This window comes from Peromyscus maniculatus, chromosome 1 (assembly GCF_049852395.1).
Source record: "Peromyscus maniculatus bairdii isolate BWxNUB_F1_BW_parent chromosome 1, HU_Pman_BW_mat_3.1, whole genome shotgun sequence".
Taxonomy (NCBI): Eukaryota; Metazoa; Chordata; class Mammalia; order Rodentia; family Cricetidae; genus Peromyscus; species Peromyscus maniculatus.
In genome coordinates, this window is record NC_134852.1 from 209,593,964 (window position 1) to 209,616,506 (window position 22,543).

Below are 22,543 nucleotides of genomic sequence, written 5' to 3' on the forward strand. Positions count from 1 at the left end.
ATCAAGACTGAGGATCCATATTCCCCTAAGTCAAAGGGGATCAGTGTTTAGATCATATTGTGGGGAGCCTGGTTCAACTCCCTCGGGTGCCCTTGTATCGTAACTCGGCCATTAATCCAAGCAACTCAGCTGGAATTCATCTCCAGGGAGAGCTCTATAGCATGGGAAGGAAGATGTGTCATTCCCCTGCTTACTCTCTGAGCAACCCGAGGGTTAACTTTCTAATGAGAATCATTTCCCTGCTTACTCTCTGAGCAACCCGAGGGTTAACTTTTCTAGTGAGAATCATTCCCCTGCTTACTCTCTGAGCAACCCGAGGGTTAACTTTTCTAGTGAGAAACAGGACCTCAGCGCTTGTGTTTCTCTTTCTTTCTGTTTTTCTAAGGAACAAATCACAAAAGCTAACAATAATTTCCAAGTAGGGTCTTCCATGGGGAGCGTGTACAGAGCTGTGTACAGAAGGGGCAAGGGCACCATCCTCAGTCAAGGTAGCTCCAGCCCTCTCTACTCCCTCACAGTCCTGGAGGTGAGAAGTCTAGTGTGGCCATGGGACTGGCTCCTTCTGGAGCAACGGGAGGAGAATTTGTCTCTGTCCTTTATCTTCCAGAGGCCCTGGAGTTCCTCACTTCTTGACCTGACATGGCTTTGACCTCTGCTTCTATCACTACAGTGGCTTTTCTCTGACTCTGGCCTCCCTGCCTACTGGCTAGAGAGAACCTTGCAGGGAGCCCTCAGAATCCAGGTTCTTCCTATCGAAAGATCCTAAACTTAATCACACCTGTACATTGTCTTTGATGTGTGAGGAAACTGAGTGATGGGATTCACAGATTGAGACATGGGAATCTTGGGGAGAGAGGCATTTTAGCTCGACTACCCCCTTCCTGGCTTTTGTCTTGAATACTTTTTCCCTGGCTTAGCATGTGACACTATTTTGAGGGTGGCATGGAGCCTTTAGAGATGGAGTATGGCTGTCAAAAGTAGGTCACTGGGGACCAGCCTTTGAAGGTCATATCTACTTCAGGTTCTAGACTAATTTCTCTGCCTCTTGGTAGACATTGTGAACCAGTCACCACCATGATTGACTGAGCTCCCCTGAACCCATGAGACAAAATTGAACACCCCCTTTTTTCTGTCAGGAGTTTTTTTGCCACAGTGACATTAGTCAAGAGAAGACAAGCGGAAGGTGTTCTGTCTACCACAATCTTAAAAAGAAAGGAATATGTAAAGGAATTGTTACCTACTAATTGTAAGTGGTTCATAAGCCCTTACCTCACTGAGAGACTGAGCTTCAACCATCCTTACGATCTCAGGGTCTGGCAGAGATCCTGGACACCAAGTGTTCCCTTCTCCATACCCTGGCCAATAGTCTCTCTATAAAGAAAGCAGGCATACGTATCCAGATACATTCCCTGAATGTTTGGTTGTCCACCCCACACCCCCCACAGCCCACCCCACACTCCCCCAGCAATTCTTCACTATCAACACAATCTAACAGCAAGTTGCTCCTACATGCAGGGTCTCAGCCAACCAAACTGCCTGTGTTTTTCAGACTAGAAAATGACCTAATACCTTGGATAACTGAATTCCCTGAGATCGTCTGTTACAGAAACCTCCCAAATGCAATAAAACATTTCTTTGCCCCTCAGTGCAGTAAGCCTGGGCAGGGAGAAGTCCCCATTGGCACGAGGTCTGAGGTAAGCCAGCTTTGCCCAGCAAAATTTTAAAAACCTGCTACTTATTTTGTATGTGAAGATTGCCATTGGGAAAAGCAAAGAAAAAAATAGATTTTTCTTTTAAAATATTTGCTGTAAAACTTCAGGAATAAAACTAAGGAAATAAATAGCAACGAAAAGACATTTATGTGCTTACATATACATTAGGGAAAATAAAGGATTTTAAAGTAACCTGTATGAGAGAGCAACTGACGGCCTTAGTGAAAATCAGAAGGCGCATGCGCTGCGACATCACCACCGCATTTCATTGTCTGTTCTAGGGAAACACCTGCTGTGTCCCAAAGAGACCGTGGGAAAGAGTAGTGGCTGCAACTTCATCACTTGTGAGAGCAGACAACCCTGCTACCCTACCAGGTTGCACCCTACCACTGCTCTCGATGGTGTATCCTTAGCACACGTCCACACAGCTGGAGGGGATGCTGATGTGGAGACAGCTCTACAAATAGTATCTGTGGGATGGAAAGACAGCTGGAAAGCAATAGTAATTGCTTAATGAGAAATACATTGGCTTATAATCGTCAATAGAAATAATAACAGCTGCTATTCTTGTACCTAACACCATTTCTGACATCTTTACATTTGTCTATTCTTTATCTTCACAATGGCCCTGTGGGTTAACAAGTCTTTTAAGTTTACTTTATAGGTGATAAAATTGTGTTCTGATTTGATTTGAGGCCCTTTCTCCACAGGAGGGAACTTAGGACACACATGGATATGGCACTGTGACCTGACCAAGACACCAGGGCCAGAGAGGTCATTGGCTCTAGAGCACTCTACTCCTGTTCTGAATATTGATGATTAGACCCACGAATTAACGACGTTTTCAGCCCTTATCAGACACACAGTGGTTAAGGCACAGACCCATAACTGCTCAAAGTTCCAAGAATTAATGCCCTAAATGCATCTCTATCACCCCTCCAAGGCTCAAAGAAAATCACAGGAAAGGGGGAAGAAAGCATAAGAACTGAAGGATGAGGAAATGGGCCACCATAAAAAAAAAAAAGTCTCTTGCAGCCTGGCGTGGTGGTGCATTCCTTTAATCCCAGCACTTGGGAGGCGGAGGCAGGTGGCTCTGTGAGTTCCAGGCCAGCCTGGTCTATAATACTAGTTCTAGGACAGCCAGGGCTACACAGAGAAACCCTACCTCAAAAAAAAAGGGCATCTCTTGGACCTAGCAGTCAAGACTCCCTGCAGCTGGTGTCATCTGTACAAGACTGGTCCCAGCAACATCACACCATAGATGGGAGGAGCCCATGACGTCACACCCTTCCCTGAGGGACTATTGGCTATTAACGGTTAATAAGATGAAGAGGAAGTGTCATTTTTCTCCAGTTGTGTAGCTGATTGATAGACACAGACAGGGGACAGTTATAAACAGATCTCAGACAGATATACGCACATGGGAAAGTCTAGAAGGATACCTGCAGGATTAGTAAGTTGGGCATGTGAACTGAGTGGTCTGGGATGGAGATGGGAATTTAAGGTTTAGTGCTATGTGTAATTAGAGTCTTTTACATTGAGAAGAATGCAAATACTGTGCATGTACACAAAACAAATAGCCCAAGGATATTTTAAGGAGCAGGTCATCAATAAACAGGCCATGGGAAGATATCCAAGAAACCGTGTGACTGATGTGGCACACTGGACTGGGGACAGGAAGAGGGGAAGCCATTTGGGGAGGCCCTCACAGGGCCAGGCAGGAGTGACTGAATCAGAGGGGACAGAAGAATGGAGAGCAAGGACTGGGGACAGGTGATGTGTCACAGGAAGAAGAGCAACACTGGCCACCAGCTGGGGCCACGCTTCCTGGTGACAGAGGCCCTGTGGTTGGAGGAAAGAACGTGACAAGCTTGAGCCAGGCAGATACAGTTGGGGTGCTCTCAGGAAGGACTAATGGAGGTCTCTGGCGACAGGTGGAGTGACATGGTGGATAAGGAAAAGCTGGTGGTTTCCTTAGAAGTGGTAGCAATAGCGATCTTCTCTTCATAGTCCGCATCCTCCCCTCTCCTTCCAAACCACTCACCTCACCCATCAATGGCTGCCTGCTGGGTGTGCCTGCTCCATCCTTGGGCTTCATGTCCCAATGGAAAACGGATTTGAACTGCTCACCATCCTCTTGGCCGTTGACCTGTGTGCAGTGAAAGCATCGTCAGTGACATTTCCATCAGAGGAGGGAAAGAAAAGGAGCGGCGCCTAGCTGAATCGGGACACTTGAGTCTCAGCCGCGAGGCGTCTTAGCGGTAACAGAGCTCGCCGTGTCAATGTCCCACGGTGGCTTCGTTGTGCCAGCAGCCAGGTGACACGTATTGAACTCCTGCCGTGTGTGAAGCTCTGTTGAGCGGTGGCTCAGCCAGTGAAGGTACTTGCCATGAAGCCTGACGACCTGAGCTCAGTCCCCAACACTCACATGGAGAAAGGGGAGAACTGGTTCCCATGAGCTGTCTTCTGACCTCCACAAGTACAGCCAGGCACAAGTGCTCACACACACACACACACACACACACACACACACACACGCACGCACGCACGCACGCACGCACGCACATGCACACGCACACACACACACACACACACACACACACACACACACATGAATAAGTGGATATGTAATTTTTTAAAGCTAAATTCTCCACAAACTTAGCACAGGGAAGTCTTCCGACTCGATTCCTTCCCATTAATCTGTCACCATCCATCAGGCTAGAAAAACACTGGCTCTCTGATGTCATGGAGATTGTCTATCTTTTACATTTCCATGCAAGTTTATCCCTTTTCTGTTTTGACTGGTTATACCCTTTCAGTTACTTTTTGTGCATAGTGTTAGGATGGGAGTCAAATTAATCTTTCCCACAAAAATATTTAGTCTTATCATTCTTCACCATTTAGCTGTAATCAAGTATACAAACATCAATCTCTCCAACATTGAAGAGAATGACCAAAGAATGACCAAAAGAGCATTCTTTCGACATTGAACTGCAGTGATTTTTTTTGTGTGTATGTTTTGTTTTGTTTTGTTTTAGTAATTCAAGCAATCACACATGGGCAACTCATTGCTGGACCCTGTATTCTTATCTACCAGTCTGTCTCCCTGGTCTGTCTCCCTGGTCTGTCTTAATGGTTTGTCTCAGTGGTCTGTCTCAGTGGTTTGTCTCACTGATCTGTCTCACTGGTCTGTCTTGATGTCAGTCCACTAAGTGACTAGGTATTGCTTTCACAGTAAATCTTGAGAACTGGTAAACTAAGTCCTTCTATTGTGTTCCTCAAGATCTCCTAGCTGTCCCAGAGCCTTCATATTTTCACACCAATATTATAGGCAGTTGGCAGTATCTATAAATCACACCATGATTCTGACTGTGATGGCAAAGACACAGATGTACAAATGTCATGCCCACATTCCGATCAATTTGGAGAGCACTGGCAGGTCAGTACCTTCATGATTTGAGGAAAAGCAAAGGTTTCTTAAAGAGAGCTGTGGAAGGACTCACCATAAGAGAAAAATCAACAAGTTCTTAGGTCCAAAACCAAGATAACACAATTTGTTGGATCTGAGATGGGGCCCCAAAACTTCAGTTTTTACAAGCTGAAGTTTAAACCCTTAATTTTATAGACAATGGAGAAACAAGGGCAGAGAGAAAAACCTAGGAATTCCAGTTTCCTGTCAAGGGCACTTTCTGTCTGTGACTTCCCAAGCCTGCTGCTGCGTAATGTCTGCCACCGCAGACCGGCAGGTGGCTGTCAGTCAGGACTGAGATGGCTTTGCACACGTCCCTCACTGGACTGGAAGAGACTGTCATGAGCAGTTCAGAGACTCACGGCTTCTGATACATAGGCCCAGCTGAGTCTTTGTCTTGGGGGACTCCTTGAGCGTGGCAGGATGTTTCACAGCAGCCTTAGTTCTTACCCACCAAATACAATAATTCCTCCCTCCCAACTGAGATAGTGACAAATGTCCCAGCCAGCAAATGTCGTCCTACGAGGGTAAAACTACCCTGCCAGAGAACCATGACTTAAGGGATAAGCAACATGTCACCGGAACAAGAGGCCCTATCCCACCTTCAGAAGCTGCCTTGCTGCCCTTGCCCAACACTGTGAGCCCCGAGTGAGAGTCACAGACACACCAAGGAGCAAGAGAGGGAACAGCCGGAGGCTGGAAATGCCACTGGGGATCCTGAGCAGGAAGTTCATTCTCTGAACAGCAGCGAGCTGCAAGGTAGCACTTCTAGAAATTCCATCCACTCTCAGAAAACAGGAAGTTCTAGCTTAATAAATATTTATTTTTCCAAGTGACATTTGCGAAGCAGAAAATCATAGACCTATGACAAATGCCAGCTTGAAGTCTTTACTCAAATTTCCCATCACTGGTGCATGCCTTTCTTTTGAATATTTTAGCACATAAGCAATGCATTTATTTCTTTTTGAATTGGCCATGTCTCTCAGAGAGGTGGAAGGGTAGTGTTGAAAATTCATTCATCACACACCCTACGGTAGTTCAAAGATTTAAGGTCTAGAAAGGACATGATTGTTCATTTCGATTTTTCCTAATAAAAAAATAGGAGAAAGGGGTCTCAATAATAAATTGCTTATATGCACACATACTATACACACCATACATACATGTACACATATACACATATACATACCATATTCAACTGTACATGTGCATACACATGTATATCCATGAACAAAAATGCATGGTGTAGTATTTCAATGTACAAACACATATGCATATAAATATACATGTACATACACATTTATACACAAACATTTCCACACATGCATATATGAATACCACATACATATATACACATACATGTATATACATACATACCACAAAGATACAATACACATGAACATATGCATATATACAGCAGTGCATGTATCATAGGTCTGTATGTACATGCATGCCTAGTCATACTTGCTAGCACCCATACACACTGACCATGTGCAAACATATGGACACATACACATTGTCACATAGTCATAGATGTGAACAAATAGACACACTCAGGCATCCCAGGAAACTGGCATTCCTGCTTGTGATCTAAAAAAGAATGATAGATTACCCTGGCACCCTGCCAGATTAGGTCAGTCATACACAGTTAAAAGGGAGTGAGTCCAGAGCCACCCAAGGAAAGATAAACACTGTGTGCCCTGTTGTGTAAGCCTGTAAGCCTCGGCCAGGCTTGAGGGAGGCTAGGAAATGGCGGAGAGTAGACAGACCAACAGCATTCTGAAGGAAAGTTCTCCCTGTACCTAACTGCAGAAACATCTGGATCCGTGAAGTTTTAATTTTTCTGGCCTTTGCAGTTTACCGCCTTCTGGGTATGTACACAAGTGAGCCAGTAATATGGACTCTGCAGCCAGACAGATCCGGATTTGTACACAGATGGCAGAGTACAGGTTGCATAATGTGTCTGAGCCTCAGGTTCCTCTCGGGAGACGGGGACAAGAATAGAACCTGCTTCGCTGGGTTGTAATGTGTGTGGACTGATGATGTAAGCAGCCTCCCTGTCGGGGCCACGTGCTTGTTACACACAAACAGTGCAGAGCACTTAGGGAGGGAGGTCTGCTCACAGCAGCTGCAGTGATACACGCAAGGACAGCGGCGCTAACACACTTCCTTAAGTCCAGTCCAGTGAGTCAGCCCAAACAGGGGTGGCAGCAGGGAGGGAGTCTCGGGTGAAGAGAGATTACTAGAGAGTCCTCCACCTGCTGGGTAATTCCTAATTTTAGAAATCGGCCTAAATCCCACCCCACAGAGCCATCTCATGGGCCAATGATTCATGGTATTAATAGATGCAACAGTTCCAACAGCTGGGTGGGTGACAGAAGCAAACTGTTGGACTCATGAACACACCACCCTCGTCCGCCTAGCCCTTGAACCCCCCTCCCAAAGCAAACTTAATTTCTCAAAATATCTCTGAGCTGTCCCCCACATGGGGGACGGTAAGATTACAGCCACTTCTCAGTTCAAGGGAGTTCTACTCCAAAATACTGCAGAGGAGACACAGAAGGACTCTTTGGAATCTTTGTCAGCTCTGTAAATTTCGTTCTATGTATTAACTACCTAGCATATGTGAGGCCTATGATATAAGGCGACACCACTGTGTCCTGGCTGGAGGCTGGCCAGATACAAAGATCATGTTCGAATCAAGGACCTGTGGGCTGACCTCTAATGTCGCAGTAAGACAAAGAGCAGCATTAGTCAGTTATGAGCACTTTGCGTGTGGATGAGGAGGAAGTGAACCAGTCGGTAAATAGACAGAAACAAAGATCGGCAGGAGTCTGAGCCCAGGGATTTATTTCCCTTACAGGCTATTTCAAAATGCAAAGCTAAGTGACTTACCCCACCCGCGGCTGCCACTGGCTTCTTCAAGGTTAGATTTAAAGGCGTGTGGTAGACGCTGGTGAAAGTGTTGTTCTTAGGGTTATGGCTGCAAATGCAATGCAAATGGAAATTAGTAAAGTGCTTGATCCAAGGGGTCGAGTGACTTCTTAGAATACTGGTCTCTTTTAAGATAGATGAGCACAAAACTCGAGAATACAGCTCGTGACTTCCCACTAAATCTTATCCCTCAAAAACATCAAGTAGATTTAACACATGTAACATGGAGATGAACTTTCACTGAGGACGGTCATGGATCTGGACATCATTTAAGAGGAACTTTAAAGCCCCGTCTATGCGTATCTCCAGCAGTTACACTGATCTGCAGGTTTTATAATCTGACACAGGTTTTGGGTGGGGTTGGTCTTTCCCCTAAAGTCCCACTAAGGGCTCCTCTGTGACTGGATCAGAGTGAGCGCTTTGGGGGAGGTGCTCTTAGAGTCCAGCTTGGAGCTTAGAACCAATCCCTCAGTTGGCTACTTATCGAAAACCAGAAGTCAGGCCATGGCAGCTGGGTATCAGACACTTACGCGTGGCAGTACGGCTTTTTCTGGTGACTCACGAAGTTATTAACAGAAAGCATCATCTTGCAGACTTCACAGTGGAAACATGCTTTGTGCCATGTCTGAAAGGCACAGAAAAGACCTGGCAATTAGTGGTCTTTGTCTAGACTCAGGGATCACAGACTTTAAGCTAAAAAATTGAGAATTATGGATAAAATTAAACTAAAACTTATGAGCTATACACACAAGTAGAATATGTTAAAATGAAATGGTTTTTCTCTTGAAGCAGTACAAAAGATACAGAAATGAACAGAACGTAAGAAAGGTAGAATGTGTCCTTCCCTTAGCGTTCAATGGAACTCCATAGGTGATGAGATACATGTCCCAGGTACGTCATTCTTCCCAAAGACCACAGAAGTTCTCCACTGACCTGGTCTATACAGCTGATCTTCTCCGCAGGGTAAACTCCATAGCCACACCTAGAGCAGGCCTGCACATTCATCCTGGAGTGTGGGAGACGGAGAAGCAACAGGCAAGGCCGAGCAGAACCACAATCAAGCTGCTCACGCGCTCAGATCAAATCCCACCACTATGAACCTCCCCGGGACGCCTGGAGCCTTCGCAATCCGACCTCTACTTTCCTCTGCCGACCTTCTGCTCTGGAGTCCTCAGCTGGCCGGTTTTTAAAGCTGCCACTTACTCAAGGGACAATTTTGGCGACTCCGTCAGCACGCATGCGTCTGAGACAAGGTGGAGGTATTTTGAGTTGATGTGCTTCTCAAAATAGAAAAGTTAACTCATAGCAGCATCATGTTTATGTGGATAACCAAATCTTGGGGTGTGTGTGTGTGTGTGTGTGTGTGTGTGTGTGTGTGTGTGTGTGTGTGTGTGTGTGTGTTCTGACACTTGGGCCTGGTGAACACTCGCTATGCTCATACTCCAGAAAAGGACTCTAAAGAATAGCCATACCCCACTCCTCTGGGAATCTAATTAGAAAAGCTGGCTGTAGCTCCTCTGACTAATGCAGACAGGACAGCTCCCTAAAATATGGGGACAAAAGAGGATTGATTCACCCTCCTGGAAACATAAACGCCAAATTTGAATTTTATCTATTTTGCAGTAACAAAATTAAGTACTTACTAAGATGCTCATTTGTGTTTAACTTTTACTGGAATTTAAAAATAAATAAGGACAAACAAGAATGCTTGGTGCTTGGGTTTCTATATTTTGTCCTAGAATATTCCTAAAGGCCTTTTGCTCATTCCCTTGCTACAAAGGTCCTCACTGGGGTGGCTTGGTGACAAAAATCCAACCTCCTGGCTTTGGGGAGTGTCCACTGCCCTAAGTCTCTGCTTACAGTCAACCTCAAGGTTTTCAGAGACACTCTCCACAAAATGACCCTTCCCTTGTCCCCACCAGGACCTAACTGCTTCACATGTCCTCTACCTGATGTTCAGTCTTACAGCAGTTACTGCCGCCTAGAAATGCTAACTATGAATGAATCTACTGTTCAAGTGTGTCGCCTCCACCAGAATATGACGGACGCTATAGTCTGTGGCCCAGGGTCTAGAATTAGGCCTGTCCTTAGTGCTCAGTTAGAGCTAGTAAACTAACGGAACGAACTTACTGCTCACACTGAAATACCTGCAGAGGCCCTGTGAAGTCCTCGGCAACTGTGAGACCTCGAATGGACGCACAAGTGCCCCAGGCACAGCAGAAGTCAAGGGACTGTTCACCATTGCCAACTAGTCTCGTTTTCCCACGGGAGCCAGAAATCTGGATTTACACATGGAATTTCCTTTAAAATTTTTTTTACATAAAACATCAGGAGTGTAAATATTAAATAGGGTTATAGTCAGTACTTTCACAGCAGGGTATCAGCTTGTGACCTTTGGCCTCTGTCCCTGGAATGGAGGCTAGGTGTGGTAAGGACAACCAGAGAAGCGGAGGAAGCTGCAAAGCAATAAGCAGACTGGGGTGGGGGTGGATGGGTGTAAAACGGAAAGCGGGTGGGGCAGGAGGAGGGACGCCCCACAGGAGCTCCAGGCTCAGGTGCCTCCCACAAGGAATCCACCATCCCGGGAGCAGGATGGTCCCCAGCGATGGAAACAGAGACCTGGGTGCTTTGCTGAGTCAAGCCTGACTCGGGAGTTAGGTGGGAACCCCAAACCATGGGAAGGAGTCAGGGACAGTTTCACCTATGGGAAAAGCTAAGAGCGTTGCTCCCCTGCCAGAGGCTGGCTGTACCCCACAGCTGTTCCATCTTCTCCGCCCCACTTGTAAAAACAAGGATTGCTGCTGTAACGGAAGATGTCCGGCCCTGTCTGTGCCGCTGCTTCTGCTTCACGAGTTCCAGGGTGACAGCCACACGAAGACCGGGAAGTGGGACAGTCTAAGTAGAAGAAAACACCTATTGCAAGACAGACGCAGGCCTCCCTATGTTATGTCTCGCAAACTCTATCCCAGTGTGATATTGGGAGATGGGGCCTAACAAGGGGCAATTAGTGAATCAGTGTCACCACTGAGACACTGAGGTTGTCTCCTTCCCCCCTCCTTCTTGCTCTCACCCCGTCTGCCAAGGGATGACACAGCAGCAGGCCCTTGCCAGATGTCAGCGCCGTGCCCTCAGCCAGTCTGATCTCCAGACTATGAGGTAAATGTAGTTCATCGTGAAATGCTGAACCCTAACTGTTATTGTCGTGGTAGGAAACAGGATAAGACAATAGGGTCTGCACTTGGCTCACACCATCCTTCTCTGGTTTTCTTTCTTAGTCCAAGCCCTGGCCCTTGACTCCATGACTATCAGGCCACCAACCCAGGAGCACAGGGGCTTCCTCTGACCTCAGAGAGTGGCTCAGACAATATGGGCCTTGGCCTAGGTTCTCCAAACAACAAGCTGAGGCAAAGGCCTGTGGTCAAGGACAGTATTAGGAGAGCACTTTTATTATTATAAATCAGGAATCAGAGTGAGGAGGCAGGAAATGAGGGGACACAGTTGGTGTGAAGTTGGTCCTCAAGGTGACCATGACCCTTATCTAAAATGCTTGGGACCAGAAGTGTTTGGGGTTTAAGCTTCCATTTTAGTTTAGAATATTTACATATTTTATGAGATATCTTAGATAAATAAGCCATACATAAATATGGAACTCATATTTCATATACACCTTATTTAAATACACAGTCAGGAAATAATTTTATGCACATTTTTAATAATTTTGTGCATGAAGCAACATTTCCCGGTGTGGAGCTTTCCACTTGTAGCATCATGTTGGTGCTTACAAAGTTTTGGACTCTGGATTGGATTTTAGGGACACTAGGTCCTATAAAGTGCATTAGCCCATGTGATCTCCATCTTTCGGGGGGCCACATGGGTTAGCCAGCTTTTTATTGCTGTGAGAAACATCAGAAAGAAACAACTGGAAGGGAGGAAAGCTTTGGATTGGGTTTCAGAGGGCTCCTTCCACAGCTGGATGACTCCGTTGCTTTAGACCCAAGGGGAGGCAGAAATGCAGCAACAAGAGCTGGATGGAGGGAAGCGGCTCACCTCACCACACCGAGAAGCGACAGACATGAAGGAAAGAACCAGAAAACAGACACATCCTCTGTCTTAGCTGCTTTTCTGATTCTGTGAAGAGACACCAGGACCAAAGCCACTTAAAAAAAATAATAATAATAGTAAGGCATTTCATTGGGAGCTCACAGTTCCAGAGTGCTGGAGTCCCTGACCATCATGGCAGGGAGCATGGCAGCAGGCAGGCAGGTGTGGTGCTGATCAATAACTGAAAGCTGACATCTTGAGACCACAACCACAGGCAGAGAAGAGACAGAGAGAGACACAGAGAATGTGCTAACTGGGAATGGAATGGGCTTTAGAAACCTAAAGCTTGGGCTGGAGAGATGGCTCAGAGGTTAAGAGCACTGACTGCTCTTCTAGAGGTCCTGAGTTCAATTCCCAGCAACCCCATGGTGGCTCACAGCCATCTGTAATGAGATCTGGTACCCTCTTCTAGCCTGCAGTCATACATGCTGTGTACATAATAAATAAATAAATCTAAAAAAAAAAAGAAAACAAGAAACATAAAGCCTGCCCCCAATAACACACCTCCTCCAACAAGGCCACACCTCCTAATCCTTCCCAAACAGTTTCACTGACTATCCACCACTATTCAAACATATGAGCCAATGGGAGCTATTCCCATTCAAACCATCTCCCCTTCAAAGGTGTGTCCCCAGTGACCCCTCATCCTCCAACTGATGCCATCTCCACATTCCTACCACTTCTCAGTCTACTCAACTGAGACCCCATCTATGGGCTAAATCACTCATTAGGTCAAAGCCCTCATGCCCTAATTGCCTCTGGAATGCCTTCTCAGACACACACAAGAGTGTACTTTATTCATTTTCTAAGCATCTCTCAATCCAATAAAACTGACAATTAAAATTCTCAGTCACGGTATGTGAATGACTGCCAGAGGAAGGAAGGAGACAGAATTGACCATCAGGCCTTGCTGGTGAAAGCTCGTGAGTATTAACTCTGTGTGACAGAGGTCCCAGGGCAGCTTTGTCCTCAATACCAGCAGGTAAATTCCATGGCAGCAGAAAGCCATGGACACTGATACTTTGTTGGGATAATCTTCTTGTACACTGTGTGAAGATGCATCTCTGTCCTTCCTCACCTGCCTCAGACATCTTCTGACTGGTTTAATAAAGAGCTGAATGGTCAATAGCTAGGTAGGAGAGGATAGTTGGGACTTTCAGGCAGAGATAGGAACTCTGGAAAGAATCTGAAGTGCAGGAGATTCACCAGCCAGCACAGAGGAAATTGGACATATGGTACTGAGAAGAGTTAATGAGCCATGTGGCAAAACATAGATTAATATAAACATTCCATATTAATATAAAATATATTATATAAAATTAATGATATTATATAAAAATAAAATTAATTAATATAAATTCATTTAAGTTTTAAGAGATAGTTAGGAACAAGCCTAAGCTAAGGCCAAGCTTTCATACTTAATAAAATGTCTCCATGTCATTATTCAGGACCTGGCAGTCCAAAGTAAGACCCATTACAAATACTTGTATGCATGTGAAGATCACCAGTGCCCATAGAGCCAAGGCTGGGCTGGCACCGGAAACACAGTCTTTCCCACCCTGTAAATACACAAATGAGGCAGAGGAACTCTACAGTAGCAACTGAGAGGGCTCTGCTCCCCTGTCCAGTCAGCAAAGTCTAGCAGGTGGGTCTGATGACGGACACAGTGTTGGCGACCCTTGGCCGGATGCTTCTGTCAACACCACCCACTTCGCTTTGGCTTTACGTCTTGACTCACCAGGAGCTTGTGGTCGATGAAAACCTCCACAGGCTTGGTGGACATGAACGACTCTGTTCATGATATGACAAAGGGGTTTCCTTAGAACTTAAGTACAGCCTCCTTTATTCACCTTTTACGTCATCCTGTTGAGGAGGGGCCCCTTGATTCAGCTAATCAAGATCTTTTTATACCTTGCATGTGTCACCAGAAGAGAGTTCTTTTCCTTACCTCTGAGTCATTTCCAGCTCTCTTTGGGACTATAGACGCAAACTGGTTTTGAAGTGTCAAGACAGCTACTGGTCACTGTTGCTCAGATTAGAACAGGGCTGCCTGTTCTGTGCTGGGGGTTTATATCTGTCTTGGTTTAGGCCTCCCTCAAATTGGAAACTGAAGCAGGGACTTGGGTGCAGGAAAATACTTAAGAGTTGGCAGGGGTAAGGGTTTGAGGAGAACAGGTCAGGGAAAGCCAATCATCCATATGTTCTGTGCTTACTAACTACTGCTATGGAAGATTGAGGCTAGTGTTGCTGGGGACTCTCTGAGGAACTGTATAGAATGTGCCTCAGAAATGTGCCACAGACGTTGGGAGGGGCGTGTCTAGAACACTTATCCACTCAACTCTCGTCTACCATTAACTCCCCTACACCTTCAAAGTAGACCTATCTTGGAAGCTAAGTAAACGCTGGGATTGGTGGCATGGATGGGTGGGGCTAACACTGGGCATGTGTGGGTGGAGCTAACACTGGGCATGTGTGGGTGGAGCTAACACTGGGTATGTGTGGATGGAGCTAACACTGATAAGTGAGGGAATGAGACACTGGGTAACATATGAATTGGAAATTAGAAATAGGAAATTGGTAAAGAGTTTATATGAGCCTCACTCACCATAAGCTTCCATGGTGCTGTGTGGTGATATACTGTGTACCCTAATAAAATTTAACTGAAGATCAGAGAGACAAAGGAACAAGCCATCTTTTACCTTTAGGACTCCTCAGCCTGAAAAGCCTCAGCCAATAGGCCTCTAGCCAAATGAGCTTCCTCAGCTGAAAAGGCTTTAGATCCTGTCTCCTTAAGCCTTATATACCTTTCTCCGCCCACCATATCACTTCTTTCTTAGTGCTGGGATTAAAGGCGTGTGACTTCCCAAGAAAAGGCATGAGATCTCAAGTGCTGGGATTAAAGGTGTGCACCACCACTGCCTGGCTCTATTTTCTCTCCTAGAATGAGTCAATCTCATATAGTCCGGGGTGGCTTTGAACTCACAGAGATCCAAACGGATCTCTGCCTCCCAAGAGCTAGGATTAAAGCTGTGTGCCACCACTGCCGGTCCTCTATGTTTAATCTAGTGGCTGTTCTGCTCTCTGATCTTCAGGCAAGATCACTCCTCACTTCTCTGCACCAGAGACAATGCTGGTGTGGGAAATCCACACACCAGGGCCTTGTCTCTTAACTTTCAAACTTTTCCAATCAGACCTTCCATCACAGCCTAAAACACAACAGCTATCACTCTAGCACACTTGCAAAGGACATGATTTAATTTGCTAGTGCTGTCGTGCAAAGTCCCTAGAGAAGGTGGCATAAGCCACAGAAACTCACTTGCTCACAATTGTGGGTGCTCACATCCACAATTAAGGTATCAACAGGGTTAATTTCTCCTGAGACCGCTCCACTTGCAGGTGGCCACCTCTTCCCTGTGTCCTCACAGGTCCCTTCATGTGCCTCTGGGTCCTAATCTGCAGCTCTAACAAAGACAAAGGTCATGCTAGGCTACAGCCAGAGTGGCCTCATTTTACCTCTGTAAAACTCCCATCTTGGAGACAGCGCAATGGTTAAGAGCTTGTACTGCTCCTGCAGAGAAACTGAGTTTGGGTCCCACATGACTCACAACCTCCTGTAACTCCAGCTCCAGGGGGGTCTATAGCACTCTTCTGGACTCCGTGGGCATCTGCACACACACACACACACACACACACACACACACACACACACACACACGCATATACATACATTTGACATTAAAAGAAGTATATTTTTTAAAAGACACTATCTCCTGTGGTGATGTTTTATGTTCCCCAATATATTCTGTACCCTAATAAAACTTATCTGGGGTTAGAAAACAGAATATCCACTAGATTAGACCTAGAGGCCAGTCAATGGTGGTATATACCCTTATTCCCCTAGCATTCTGGATCTCTGTGAGTTCAAGGCCACACTGGGAACAGAGCCAGGCATGGTGACACACACCTTTAATCCCAGCACTTGAGATCTCATGTCTTGCTTGGGAAGGATACATGCCTTTAATCCCAGGAAGTGATGGCAGAAAGCAGAAAGGTATATAAGGCATGAGGACCAGGAACTAGGGGCTTTTAAGCAGTTCAACTGAGATCCCTTCCGGGTGAGGACTCAGAGGCTTTCAAGTCTGAGGGAACAGGATCAGCCAAGGAGTTGGCAAGGTGAGGTTGGCTGTGGCTTGTCCTATTTCTCTTATCTTTCAAGTTTCATCCCAATATCTGGCTCCGGTTTTTTTTTTTTTTTATTAATAAGACCTTCTAAGATTCATGTTACAATCTCCAAATACAGATAATTCTGAGGTGCTGGAGGTTAGCACTTCAATATTTGCGGTTGTCATGTACCATAAGCATACCATAACAAATGTACTTGGGCAATGTAATGTAACATCATAGCACATTGCTGTTCACAGAGCTGAAATAAGGGGCTTGTCCCAGTTGATTTTCTGCTGCTGAAATAACACTGACCAAGCCAACTCAGGGAGGAAGGGGTTAACCTGGATCACATTTCCACATCATAGTCCATCACAGAAGGAAGTCAGGGCAGGAATTTAAGCAGGAACCTGGAGACAGGAACTGAAGCAAAGGCCATGGAGGAGTGCTGCCTACTGGCTTGCTTCCTGCTCCTGTTCAGCTAGCCTATTTATAACAATTCAGGCCCACCTTCCCCAGATGGGTCTCCCACTGTGGATTAGATCCTCTTCCACCAATCAGCAATGAAGAAAATGCCCCACAGACCAACCTAATGGAAGCAATTCCTCAGTCAAAGCTCTTTCTTGGTTGACAACTAAGAATAGCTATCGCAAGGACAAGAAAAGTTTCCATCACTGTTGTTGTTGTATCTTTACTCTTTTGACTCTTTGGGGGCCCGCCACTCAGCTCCCAAATAAATCACATATGGAGGTTTATTCTTAATTATAAATGTCCGGCCTTAGCTTGGCTTGTTTCTGGTCAGCTTTTCTTTCTTTCTCTCTTTCTCTCTTTCTCTCTCTCTCTCTCTCTCTCTCTCTCTCTCTCTCTCTCTCTCTCTTTCTTTTCTTAATTTTAAGTTATCCCATCTACCTTTTATCTCTGGGCTTTTTCCTTCTCTTACTTCTGTAAATCTTATCTTCACTCTTACTCTGTGGCTGGCTGGGTGGCTGAGTGGCTGGGTGGCTGAGTGGCTAGGTGGCTGTGTGCATGGATGGCTGGCCCCAAGCACTCTCCTCTCCTTGTTCTCTTGTTCTTTCTTCTTCTCCTCCTAGATTTCTCCTCCTATTTATTCTCTCTGCTTGCCAGCCCTGCCTATCCTTTCTCCTGACTTGCTGTTGGACATTCAGCTCTTTATTAGACCATCAGGTGTTTTAAACAGGCAAAGTAACACAGCTTCACAGAGTTAAACAAATGCAACATAAAAGAATACAACACATCTTTGCATCATTAAACAAATGTTCCACAGCATAAACAAATGTAACACATCTTAAAGTAATGTTCTATAACATGTCATCTCCTTTGATTACTCCAGGGCTGAGGTCCAAATCTTGTTGGAGAGGGCATGGTTGAGACTGAGTATATATCCAGTAGAACTTGCTGGAAGTTCCTTCTCTAGAACGCCACAGAAATTGGTACTGTAGGTACCAGACAGAGTTAGTCTCATCTTGGAAAGCACTTCAAGAGGATACCAAAGGAAGTCCCTGGCTGTGGAGTGCTTTTTACTACCAGCTGGCCTGTGATATGCTGGCAAAGAGGTAAACTTTCTCTGCAGGGTACAACAGGCACTGAGATGACAAGCAAAACTTTATGTCTTATAAAGTCTCTCCAGTCCTCCACCCCACCCCCAATCCATAGCCCTAACACCGGCATACAAAACTACTTAAAGGGCTCAAATGAATTTTTAGAGAACAGAAAGGATATATCTGGAGTTAAGGGGCAACCATGAATTCCTTCTGTAGGAAAAGAAGGGATTCTGCCTGGGCCCTGAGCTTCCCACATGAACTTCTCACATAGCAGAAGGCCATTGGTATCTCAGCAGGAGCCTGAGTTTGGGTGTAGGTCTGTGGGTACAGTCAATGACATTTCTGCTAATATTGAGGTATGTCTAATTGTAGTTATAGTCTGACCAGAGCTGTCTTGTGCAGTATTCGATAGAGAGCATCACTGTGGCGCATCTGAGAGTGAGGTAGGGTGGGTGTGCCCTGCAGGTAGGGATGGGAACTTACTGGATAACAAAGGAGGCTAGAGACAAAGTCTAGAGAGACAAAGCCAAGAACAAGTAAGAGGCCAGGCCTAGGGTGCTGTGGATGATTGATTGATAGATAAATAAAATACTGATTGGCTAGTAGCCAGACAGGAAGTATAGGCAGGACTAGCAGAGAGGAGAATTGAGAAAACAGGAAGGCAGAGAGGAAGAGATGCCAGCCTGCTGTCCAGGGAGCATTATGTAAAGGCATCAGGTAAAGCCATGGAACATGTGGCAACATATAGATTAACAAAACTGGGCTGAGTATAAGAGTAAGAGCTAGACAATGATAGGCCTGAGCTAATGGCCGAGCAGTTTAAATAATATAAGCATCTGTATGTTTATTTTATAAGTGGGCTACAGGACTTCCGGGGCTTGGCGGGACCTGGAGAGAAAAACTCTAGCTACACTAGTGAGACATCCTGATTGCTGGCGAAGAAATGAGGAGTGAGGAAGAGGCTTCCATCCACCATAGCCTCTTAGTACAGACCATAATCCTAAAACAATGACATGGTTGGGAATAGGATGTATAACTCAGTGGTAGACTTCTTCACTCCAAGACCCTGGGTCAAGCCATCACACCACCACCACAATAAACAAACCAACAAATAAATAACACAGGTGGATATGGCAGGGGGAAGAGGTCAGGGTGAGGGAAGTAGACCTGGGAAGAGGAGGCATCAGGTATGGGGGGGGATGGAAGGAGAGTCCTGGGAGAGACAGCTGGAATCAGGGACATCTCTGGGATGAGCTAGAAACCTAGTGCAATGGAAACTTCCAGGTATCTATAAGAGTGACCCCAGCTAAGACTCCTAGCAATGGGAGATAAGGAACCTGAACCAGCCATCTCCTGTAACCAGGCAAGACTTCCAGTGGAGGGATTGGGATCCCAAGCCAGCCACATAACCTCTGACCTGCAATTCGCATTCGCCCTGCCTATAAGATATGCTGGCAAAAGATGGAACAAAAATTATGGGAGTGGCCAACCAATGACGGATCCAGCTTGAGACCCATACCAGAAGAAGGAACCCATCCCTGACAAATGCCTGGAGGGCCAGGACCCAGAAGCTAGACAGCCCAGAAACGTAGGATAGAACCAAACATAACTGGAAAAAAAAATCAAAGAAATTATTCCTAATGATATTCTGCTATACTCATACATTGGTGCCATCAGAGAGGCTTCACCCAGAAACTGATGGAAACAGATGCTGAGACCCACAGCCAAATATTAGGTGGACCTCGGAAAATCCTGTGGAAGTGTGTGGGGGGGGAGTATGGGAGCCAGAGAGGTCAAGGACTGTGGTGATATTTTATTTGTGCACCCCAATAAAGCTTATCTGAGGATCAAAGGAAAAAGTCAGCCACTATATTAAACATAGAAGTCAGGCAGTGGTAGCACACACCCTTAATCCTAGCATTTGGGAGGCAGAGATCCATCTGGATCTCTGTGAGTTCAACAAGGCCACACTGGGAACAAAGCCAGGCATGGTTTTTAAAGGCACACACCTTTAATCCCAGCACTAACCATGGAGGTCTGGAGGTCTGTACAGACAGACAGGAAGTGATGTAGCTGGGCAGAGAGAGGAAGTAAGAGGGCAGGGACAGAAAGGCATATAGGCATGGGTATACAGGAAGTAGGTCTCTTTGGCTGAGGATTTCTAGCAGTAAGAACGTAGCTGGCTTCTTTCTGCTTCCCTGATCTCTAAGTTTTTACCCCAGTATCTGGCTTCAGGTTCTTTATTAATAAGACCGTTTAGCAATTCATCTTACAAAGAACACCACAGGAAAACACACAGAGTCAGCTGACCTGGGCTCATGAGGGCTCACAGAGACTGAACGGACAACCAGAGGACTTGCGTGGGACTGACCTGGGCCCTCGGCACATGTGTTGCAGTCGTGTGGCTTGGTCCTCTTGTGGCAGAGGGAGAGGGGATGGGGTGCCGTTTCTGACTCGGTTGCCTGCTCTTGGGGCCCTGTCCTCCTTCTGGGTTGCCTTGTCCAGCCTTAATAGGAGAGGAGTGCCTAGTCTTACTGTAAGTAGATGTGGGGGAGGCTGTTGGGGAGGAACTGAGAGGAAGGGAGGGAGGGAGGGGAAACTGTGATTGAGCTGGGGGAAATTAATAAATTGATTAATTAAAAATAAAGTATTATGAACAAAAAATAAATAAGTGAATTTAAAATAATTACGTGATCTGAAGGTGGGAGAGACATTTAGGAGAGAATATCATTTGTATTCAAGTTGCCAGTATAATATTACAGAGAGAGTCGAGACAGGTCTCTTCCCTTTTGTGTTTCCAGGAGTTAAAATGTTGATATTGTAATAATCCAGCCTGGGAGCAAATAACTGGACTTTCTCACGTCAGCCCACAAGAAAGAAGGGACAGAAGCTTTCCCTTCATACCACACCACCTCTCCATCTGAGCCAGTGTGGATTCCTGTAGGCTGGTGTGGCATGCACGCTGTAACACAGGGTGGAACCTTCCTGTAGATGGAAACATCACTGTCTTCCTGGGCGACAAGACACTGGCTGCACCAGGCTTTTCCTTTGGGGCCACCAACCAGCTCCCAAATCATGACACGGAGACTTCTTATTAGTTTTGGTACTCAGCCTTAGCTTACCTCTTATTTTAATCTGTTTCTCTTTATCTACATTTTTGCCTTGGGGCTTTTTACCTTTCTTTCTTTCTTCCTTCCTTCCTTCCTTCCTTCCTTCCTTCCTTCCTTCCTTCCTTCCTTCCTTCCTTCCTTCCTTCCTTTCTTTCTTTCTTTCTTTCTTTCTTTCTTTCTTTCTTTCTTTCTTTCTTTCTGTATGTCCTACTTTCCTGATTCTCATGTCTGGTTGGAGGCTGCCCAGCTTCTGGCCCCAGGAGGGTCCCTCTCTTTCTCTCCCGTCAAGCCTAGATTTCTCCTCCTACTTTGTCTGTCTGCCTGTCAGCCCCACCTGTCCCTCTCCTGCCTTGCTATTGGCCATTCAGCTTTTTATTAGACCAGTGAGGTGCCTTAGGCAGGCAAGGTGAAACAGCAATACATCTTTACATAATTAAACACATATTCTTACATCATTAAACAAATGCAGCATAAACAAATGTAACACATCTTCACATAGTTAATATTCCACAGCAATGTAACGCTTCCTTGCTTAGTCAAAACAATATTCCACAAAAATTCCTTATCACCAAATGAGCAGAGATGTGCTGTTATGGTCCCTTCCACATTTCAGGGCTAACCTGGAAAAGTCTAAGTTTACAACTTAGATAAATTAGAGTATTGTTTCACTTAATGGAATTCTTCAGTTTTCAAAGGCATGCCAGTTGAATTATCTTAAAAAGCAAATCATCTTAGTGTGAGCCATGGCTTACTGCAACATTAACTTCAACAGTTCAGGGACACCAGTACTAAGTAAAAAGTAGGCAGTCATATTAAGATTTGTCGGTTTTGCCTCGGTGAGTCTTTCTTGACATACAGGAAGTGGCCATACCTGCTAAGATTTTAGAGATAGTGCTGAAATTCTCAGCCTCAAGAAAAAGCAAAATATCGAATAAAATAGCCCTGGTGACTTCAGAGACTTGCAGGTCCTAGAAGCAAGTATCTCCGGTGTGCCTAAAACTACCATTGCACTCAGGTAGTTCACTTCAGTGTGAATTTAAATAGCGGTTCTGGGGACTCTCTGCTGAGGGGAGGAATTGGAAGCCTCTACGATGGAAGCCCAGGTGTGTGTGTGTGTGTGTGTGTGTGTGTGTGTGTAGGGATGTGTGTATTGTATATATGTACGAGCGCGCGCGCGTTAGAGGCAACGTGGACAGGAACCTGTGGGAACGCGCTATCTGCTTCCTCATACATAGTGCCTGGCACAGGGGAGCCCACATGAATGATTTTGGTGCAATATACATGCAAGCCGGGGTTGGGAGGTGGAGACTTGCTTAAGACAAAGTTAGTGCCCTAGCGGCCCCCTCCTCAACAACATCTGGGAATACAACCATTCCTAGGAGACAGTTGGTGCATAGTATCAGGAAGAGATGCTGATTGCGTTAGAGAAAACAGGAGCCTCATCGCTGAGGTCACGTCAAATCTTTAGGTCAACAGGCAGCACTTTTGCCGTTT

General features: G+C 45.7%; 1 protein-coding gene across 5 annotated transcripts in view; it reads right to left on the reverse strand.

Annotated features, from left to right (window-relative positions):
• The window catches only part of Nrap (nebulin related anchoring protein), a 358,082-nt gene that overhangs the window by 64,597 nt on the left and 270,942 nt on the right, over window positions 1-22,543 (reverse strand). For 4 of the 5 annotated variants that reach the window (XM_006978431.4, XM_006978430.4, XM_015997144.3 and 1 more), the window contains exons 1-5: window positions 9,049-9,300; window positions 8,646-8,740; window positions 8,077-8,164; window positions 3,757-3,861; window positions 1,270-1,371 (exon numbers count right to left, since the gene is read on the reverse strand). In XM_006978431.4, the coding sequence (XP_006978493.1) occupies window positions 1,270-1,371; window positions 3,757-3,861; window positions 8,077-8,164; window positions 8,646-8,740; window positions 9,049-9,120 (462 nt within the window). In that variant the 5' untranslated portion in view covers window positions 9,121-9,300. Of the gene's footprint in view, window positions 1-1,269; window positions 1,372-3,756; window positions 3,862-8,076; window positions 8,165-8,645; window positions 8,741-9,048; window positions 9,301-22,543 lie in introns of those variants that run through there. The other variant, XM_076563346.1, reaches the window with a different exon arrangement.